The 7603-nt window shown below is 50.9% G+C and overlaps 2 protein-coding genes across 2 annotated transcripts; one reads left to right on the top strand and one right to left on the bottom strand.

The window, feature by feature from the left end:
* Positions 1 to 3741: 3741 nt before the first annotated feature.
* On the top strand, positions 3742 to 6216 carry ASPACDRAFT_1856351 (putative MFS allantoate transporter). Its single transcript, XM_020197481.1, has 11 exons — positions 3742 to 4094; positions 4157 to 4270; positions 4323 to 4356; positions 4408 to 4438; positions 4502 to 4768; positions 4834 to 5051; positions 5109 to 5197; positions 5249 to 5489; positions 5564 to 5657; positions 5724 to 5921; positions 6035 to 6216. Exons 1-11 carry the CDS (start codon positions 3825 to 3827, stop codon positions 6051 to 6053), a joined length of 1575 nt encoding a protein of 524 aa, XP_020056111.1. The 5' UTR covers positions 3742 to 3824; the 3' UTR covers positions 6054 to 6216.
* Positions 6142 to 7383, bottom strand: ASPACDRAFT_78712 (mitochondrial 54S ribosomal protein bL19m). Its single transcript, XM_020205248.1, has 3 exons — positions 7169 to 7383; positions 6677 to 7052; positions 6142 to 6565 (listed from the first exon to the last, which is right to left on the bottom strand). Exons 1-3 carry the CDS (start codon positions 7368 to 7370, stop codon positions 6460 to 6462), a joined length of 684 nt encoding a protein of 227 aa, XP_020056110.1. The 5' UTR covers positions 7371 to 7383; the 3' UTR covers positions 6142 to 6459.
* Positions 7384 to 7603: the final 220 nt, after the last annotated feature.

The raw sequence follows: 7603 nt of genomic DNA, 5'->3' as shown, positions 1-7603 counted from the left end.
TCTTCTCCTCCNCCCCCCCCCCCCCCCCCCAAAAAAGACCCCAGCTTTAAAGAACGCAGGAAATTGCAACTCGTCCAATGGCCGAAATCCCCCACGTCAGAGATCTTCGGATCTGCGTGGCGGATTCTGTTTTCATGGCCTTCTGCAACCCTTTGAACATGACGACATGCCCAGTGCCCGTCCTGTTGTTACCTTGAGGACATCTCTGGGTCAACCAATGGTTCCATGGTTGAACACCTTGGTCTTCTGGAAGACTGCGATAGAACCTAGTCAATCGATTCTAACTGTCATTAGGACTGCTGTAGCTGTGATTCTCGGTTGGGAATAATGCGGTCGTTGGCTGCCAGTGTGGTGTGCTCCGCAATAATGGGTTGTGATCACTGAGTACTATGGGCACTTATAACTAGTTCATGGGCCATTTGCATTCGAGGGTGTTCTGTTTTCGAATCAACATCGAGTGAGACATCGCATGAACTCTCGTCTTCGGTGCAAGGGATTCAATCTGTCATAAAGCAACGATAATCACCCTAAATTCTATTCAAATGGCTCAGATGGATATGAATTGTGTCGGCATAACAGGGGTGCGTTGCAAAGCCCTTTATGGTTCTTCGGCTGTCAAGCACACCAGCCTTATTGTCTCACCATGGCCTCCATTCATGCCCCAATCTAATAGCGCTAGTCCTTAAATTCTCAAGCAGACTATTGCCGGAGTCAATGGCGCAAACACTTTATTAAAATGTAGAGTACTACTTGTCCTCGATGGTCTATAATTGAATCTCGGAAGGTAGGTGGTGCGAAGCGAAGGCTCAGAGACACAAGCACTGTGTTGCTCGGATGTCCATATCAAAACGACCATGCCTGGCTAGTGGTGGCACTAATGCAGCAATACTCCGTTACTCAGCCAATGGGCCGGAACAAGGCGAGACGGATCCCTACCTCGAAAATAAATCGCACTGGACTAGCCGCGATCAAGCACGGCGAAGGATCGGGATCAATCCTTTACTGAAGACTCTCAGACAGTCCGGAGTCCCTGAACTCTCTGCCCCCTCAGTATATCGTGACTCCGGGGAGGAGCCGTCGCAGGTGGTTTGCTGGAGCATGTGAGAATCCCACCACCACCACCACCACCACCCATCACCTATTCTTACGATCTGCAGGCCCATGACGGCGCCTTGGGCCAATTGTAGGTTACTCCACCCGCACACCAAATGCAAACCTGCAGCCGGGGTACAGTAGCAGTCGTTCTATTCTTGCAGATGGACGAAAGTCGGTGTGTGACCAGTGATCGAGTCAACCGTTGTTTGACCCTCGGGTATTGAAGGGAGCGAGCGGACGGCAGAGCTCCGAATCGCATGCCGCTAGGCGGGAGGGGGAGAAGGGGCTTAGGCTGACGGTGCAGTAGGCAATTCTCTTAGGGGCGCTTACGCTGGGGGCGGGCGGACTTGGCCGTCGTCCTCTCTCAAACGGTGGGGGAGTAAGGCTACCTAGTACTTGCCGCCCTCCCCCTTACAATCTGCGCCATCGATACAGGATTGAGAGATGGCAGGGATTGGGACTCAATTCGTTCTATTGACCGGGACGAACCTTCCTATCATTACCCGCAAAGTCGTCAAAAAGTACTGCGCCTCAATTCTCAAATGTCACAATCGTGTTTCAACGCCGTGTTTCCTCTCGTTTCAGGAAAGAATTGCGCGTACCACGATCCCGAGTCGTTGTCAGGATTCGCTCTGAAGCTGCTATGACACATCAATTGAACCAGAGCTAGTATGACTGTTTATACCTCTGTCCGGGGTTGTCATCTAACTCCACTAAGTCATGTAATGGATTCATTCCAGAACACGGCAATTCATATCCCTCTTCATTGAGCAGATCGAGTTGTGCCTCATTATCTGATTCCCAGACATCACGGTCTGAAGCCTAATTGAATGAAACGTTCTTGTGGTCATCTACATTGTGGTATAATGGACTCGCATTGTCCTCGCACCGCTCAAGGTCATCGCCATTGGCGGCTGCTCCATCCGTACTGCAGCCTCCGCATACCAATGCTCCGGTCGGCGTTGAATGACCGCGAAAACTGGGAGTGTATCACTCGTGACCCTGCTTTCTGAGGAACGAGCCTTGAACAGATTGTCTGGTCAAATATGCAAGTACTAATGAGTCATTTCAAGCGTCTCCCACGAGGGACATGCGTCAATGTGGCATATTGAACTGCAGACGGAAACACATGGATCACCCCATACTGTGCATCGTGGCCCGATCAACACCTAGTGATCCAACAAAGCTAATCACTGCAGGTAGCCAATACCGTTCTAGTCCTCGAGGGAGCTCAAGATAGCCCGCACTTGGCGATCAGTGCCATTTTCTTAGCTTGTATACTCATAGCTGGGTCCTCAAGTCACGGAGCCAACTTCGGGCTCTACCTGTGGGGGATCTGCCTAGACTTGGGCTGGGATAGTCTATTTAGAGTTTGACTCCTCAACTCATATCCCGAGAATTGTGGCTGTATACAGGCACGGGGACCCTCCTGGGATCTGCACGCCCATTTGGACTGGGTTTAGCTTGCCATGTGTGGTGGCGAGGGAGAGTCGTCTGCATCTTACTAGGCTTGCTCCTATACTGGACTGTAAGACGCAATTATCAGACTCAAAGGCTGCAAGATCAAGTTGATTTGACAGTGAATCGATCATCGACGAGCAGCAAGACTTTGGATGTTGCTTGTGTGGTTACTTCCGTCTCCATCCCCTGGAAGAACTCTTTTGCGATTCCAGCCTTCTTTCTGGCCAGTGCAATCCTCCTATGGTGTAAAGTGTCACTGGCACATTCAAAACAGCGATATAACCGCCTTTTCACTAATCTCGTTTGTTCTATCATGTTGATCTAAGAAGAAGCGCAGGAATTGTTCGAAACAAGAGTGAATCCCAGGTTGTGAGCCATAGCCTCATATGGCTTGTCACTCCGAAGTCTGTCTCTCTATTACATCTCATGATCCCCCAGCATGAGTCTTGAGCGATGGGCATTGCAGCTCCCACACTGGTCAAAGAATATCTTCTGGAAAGTAATGAAGCTGGATTTTGTACGTTGGTAGCCCACAGGAGGTCAGATTGCAGCGCACGGAATTCTAAAGATAAGGAAAACAAATGTTTGGAGCAGTCTTATTGTAAGCTAGCATGCTTCCAAGGTAGCTTACTTATACCTTGAGGCCGAGGAAGGAGGCGTGAGATGAAAGACCACCAGCCGGACTGGAATTACCCCAGATTCTGCTCCCACCCCATGCGGGGTCGTTCTTCTCCACTTCCCCGCATTGCTACTTCATCCACCGCCTCGAGGATCCCAGCACACAGCATTGTTCTTCTTCTACTAAAATCGGCTGCCATTCTCAGGTCTGTAAGCTCCTACACATCATCATGCCATGCTCGGCTTTACTCCGAGATCTATTTCCCACGTATCAAAGCCATGCTGCGTATGGCTACCTACTGAGTCTCCAGACGGAGAATGACCGAGGTGCAAAAGTTAAAGTTCATGGATGATACACTATCTCTGTGCGGATTGGATGATAGCTGAAGAACGCATATCTCCGCACAACTTGACAGGATCAATACCCCCACGTCCGATGAACGACCATCCAATCACCACGGTATCAGGTTCTGAGCAAGGTTTGCGAGACGGGAAATAGAGCTACTATAGCTCTAGGCCTGGTATGAGACTCATTCACCAGGCCTTATATAGGTACCCAAACATCTCTTTCTCTTCCTTCGTCACACGTCGGCTATTACTCTTAAAGCTCTCTTCAGCCTACGGAACAACCACAAACACCGAGTTCAATCATGGGCAGTAAAGCCCAGACCGAACCCAGTTCCGTCCATGCAGAGAACATCGCCGATCTACCTTCAGATACACATGATGAGAATCATTTCCAGCCGGGGTGGAAGCCGGGGACGCGGCCGGATGGGGACACTGCCATGGCTCTCTTCAACGACCCGGATGCCCTTCATGAAGAGATTGACCCCCTGGAGGCCAGGAAATTGCTTTGGAAGATCGACTTAATGATTCTTCCTTACCTGGCCGTTTGCTATGCATTCTTCTATATTGATAAGGTGCGCACGGCCCATTTATGCTTCATCGGAGGTTGCTTATTGCTCACCGATGCGGCATTTAGACCACACTCAGTTATGCGGCGATCTTTGGTATTCAGGAGGACCTGAATCTCCATGGCACCCAGTACAGCTGGCTGTCGAGTGTATTCTACTTCGGATTTCTTGCATGGGCCGTTGTGAGTCTGGACCTCCTCGGAACTTCGATGGCTCATGCTAATGTCCGACAAGCCGACCAATTTTCTTATGCAACGATTACCTATAGGTAAGGACTGCATTTCTTCAGCTGGAATTAAGAGCTGATCATGTTGCGTAGGAAAATATCTTGGTGCAAACATTTTCATGTGGTAAGCCGACTTTCACGTCATCCATCCTGCCGATGTGGCTCACAGCTAACGTTCTCGATAAAGGGGAGTCTTTCTCATCGTCCAAGCCGCTTGTCATAATTTCGCCACTCTTGCTGTTTTGCGAGCCTTGGGAGGCGCAGCTGAAGCTTGTGCCGACCCAGCTTTTATGCTTATAACGAGCATGTGGTACACGAGACGCGAGCAGCCGGTACGAATCGGACTTTGGTATACGGCCAACGGTCTTGGAATCGCACTAGGTGGCCTACTAGGCTATGGAATCGGGCATATCAGAGGAGCGCTTCCTTCGTGGAAGTACGAGTTCATTGTCATGTAAGAGAGGGCTGATTATTGCTGAGTACCACCCTGCATATGCTGACTGGACACGTGCACCCCAGTGGCTGTCTCTGCTCAACGTGGGGCTTGGTGATGTTCTTCCTTCTCCCTGACTCGCCAGTGACGGCGCCTCTGCTTAGCGAACGAGAGCGTCGTATGGCAGTCGAGCGACTTCGAGAAAACCAGACTGGTGTTGAGAACAAGCACATCAAACTGCACCAAATCCGAGAAGCCTTCCTAGACTACAAATTATACTTCTTCTTCGCCTTGGGCTTAGTCTGTGAGGTCTCCATCCCTCGACCGTCTCAACCCTAGCTGACCAGTGCCATCTGTGCAGGCAATATACCAAATGGTGGAATCTCTAATTTTGGAACCCTCATCATCAAAGGCTTTGGATTCTCTACTCTCGTTACGACCCTCATGCAGGTATACATACTTCCCTTCTTTAGAATAGAGATCAAGTTGCTCACAATTTAGATCCCCTACGGAGTCTTGATTGCCCTATCGATCTTGACATGTGTCTATCTCAATGACCGGTTCGAGAACAGACGCTGTCTCTTCATTGTTATCTTCCTGTTACCAAACATAGCCGGAGCATTTGGTCTTCGTTTCGTGCCCCAAGATCAGAAAGTCGGTCGCTTGATCTGTTACTATTTGACGGGACCATACAATGCAGCATTCGTCTTGGTCCTCAGCATGCAAATCGCGAACACAGCGGGTGCGTACACTGCTCGCAACTTCGAATATTCAAGACTCCCCAAACATAGGCTCATGGCTGATGAACCTGAACAGGCCACACAAAGAAAGTCGTCACCAACGCCGTGCTGTTCCTGGGCTACTGCACCGGCAACATCGCAGGTCCGTTCTTCTACAAGACAAACCAAGCGTAAGTTCGCTCTGCACAGCACACACAAGAGCAACCCAAACTCACCTTGAACACACGTCGATATAGCCCAACCTACGAGCTCGGAATCTGGTCCATGATCGTCTGCCATCTGCTCGAGGTTGTCCTCATCACCACCCTGGGTTTCCTGCTTCGCTGGGAGAACCAGCGCCGCGATCGGATCCAGTCTCAGACCGAGGGAGGCTTAGAGGGTAGAGATCTCAACTCGACGGCTTTCTTGGACTTGACGGATCGGGAGAATTTGAAGTACGTCATGCCGCTTCGTGTTTTCGTGCATTTCTCCTGGAAGACCTGCCTTTTCCCTTTCTGTTCTTAGATGCTCTTCCTTCGATGATTGTCCTCTGCTAATATGGAATCAGCTTTCGGTACATATACTAGATGACGGGGCGACGGTGCTTGGGTTTCAGGGTGGTGTAGTGTGCTTCGCAAGCCCTGCGTTGTGCCTTAGATATGCTCACTGATATATGCTCAATGCAGACAACCGTATCCGAAACGTATGGCAGTACGCAGGTGCATTGTGAAAACAGCATCCGCAAAGTCTCCCACCCTAGACCAGAACACCCCTCATAGACCGGAAGAGAAAAAGAAAAAAACCCAGAGGAAATCCCAGATCTTTTGATTTGAACTGTATCCGAAACAGAAATGCAAACAAGAAAAACACCCGGACCTAAGATCCAATATACACATGCTAGTTAACATAAAAATACATTCGCCCCAAACCATGCCCGTTGTGACAACCTCGAGAGCGTCACCAAGCCCACCCCAACTCAAAAGCAACAAACAATCACCGCTTCTGGTTGCTGCCCATCTTCGCACCAGTAAGCGCTCTCTTCTGTCTAAGGTAGTTGGCGACCAGATTCTCCACACTGCCCATGTCATGTCTAGGCTGTCTGTCCGTACCAAAGAAAATCGAAATTAGCATCCGCAAAACAAAAAAAAAAAAAAAGAAATCCACACCACAAACCCCCCACTCCTCCAGAGGAAAAGGAATAGTAACGCACCTAAGATAATACAACCTCGCTCTGCGCTTCCGCTTCTGCGTGCGCTGCACGATCTCCACACTCTCGACGTTCGGCGAAAACACCTTGACGGACATCTCGACGCCGACGCGCGTCAGCTGGTTGCGCATCAGCACCGAGGTGTCGGCGCCGCGCAGCTTGATGCTCAGCACCACGCCGGCGAACGGGTCGCCGTTCTTGAAGGTCACGCGGATGATGTCGCCGGGCTTGACGCTGCGCGCGTGTCGCCGGTAGTCGAAGAGCTCGCGGCGCTTGCCCGAGGGGTCCAGCTTCTGCAGTTGCGTCTGCGCGATGAAGTCGATGGGATCCTTGCACTTGGGCTGCGGGGGGGGCGGGTAGATCTTCATTTTCTTCGGAGCTTTTTGGTTGTTGTTGTTAGCAATGGGATTTTCTGGGATGTGTGTTTCCTGCCCCGCTAGCTAGGGGATGGGGGGAGATTCTTGGTGGACAGGTAGGTGTAGGCAAAGACTGTACCGAGATTAGGTCGGAAGCGCTTTGGTATTTGATCGTGAAATTGCTCGGGCAATTCCTTGGGGAAGGGGATCGGGGCTGGTTTGGCGGACCAGACGGTCGTGAGCATGCGGCGGCCGGTGGTGTTGACGGGCGTTACCCGGGGCTTGGTGAGAAGCGACCGGAAGCAGCCCAGCTGCTGCAGGATCGAGGAGGAGTTCGCCATGGCGAGATGTGCGAACTTGCAGCCGTTCTTTGCTGGGAATTCGGGGGAGGGATCGAATTGGTAGAGTCGACGGGAAACAACTTGATGCTGAATTGGAGAGAGGAATTCGGACCGGCAGAATTTCCGCCCTTTGCCTGTTTGGGTCGTCCGCCCATTTGTTCAATGCGGGAGATTTTCTGCCGCCGCCGCCGCTACTTTCACGATTATCGGGAAGGGAGTGAGTGCATTTGCAT

Source organism: Aspergillus aculeatus (genome assembly GCF_001890905.1).
Source record: "Aspergillus aculeatus ATCC 16872 unplaced genomic scaffold ASPACscaffold_8, whole genome shotgun sequence".
In the NCBI taxonomy this organism is placed as follows: Eukaryota; Fungi; Ascomycota; class Eurotiomycetes; order Eurotiales; family Aspergillaceae; genus Aspergillus; species Aspergillus aculeatus.
The sequence above is the reverse complement of the archived record's forward strand: the minus strand, read 5'-3'. Positions and strand labels throughout refer to the sequence as shown.

Bases quoted from the DNA above. Each gene is read 5' to 3' on its own strand.
- ASPACDRAFT_1856351 (XM_020197481.1), top strand. From the start codon at position 3,825: ATGGGCAGTAAAGCCCAGACCGAACCCAGTTCCGTCCATGCAGAGAAC. The intron at 4,095-4,156 runs GTGCGCACGGCC...TGCGGCATTTAG, and splicing joins CATTCTTCTATATTGATAAG to ACCACACTCAGTTATGCGGC. The intron at 4,271-4,322 runs GTGAGTCTGGAC...ATGTCCGACAAG, and splicing joins GATTTCTTGCATGGGCCGTT to CCGACCAATTTTCTTATGCA.
- ASPACDRAFT_78712 (XM_020205248.1), bottom strand. From the start codon at position 7,370: ATGGCGAACTCCTCCTCGATCCTGCAGCAGCTGGGCTGCTTCCGGTCG. The intron at 7,053-7,168 runs GTACAGTCTTTG...ACAACCAAAAAG, and splicing joins GCGCTTCCGACCTAATCTCG to CTCCGAAGAAAATGAAGATC. The intron at 6,566-6,676 runs GTGCGTTACTAT...TGGTACGGACAG, and splicing joins GCGAGGTTGTATTATCTTAG to ACAGCCTAGACATGACATGG.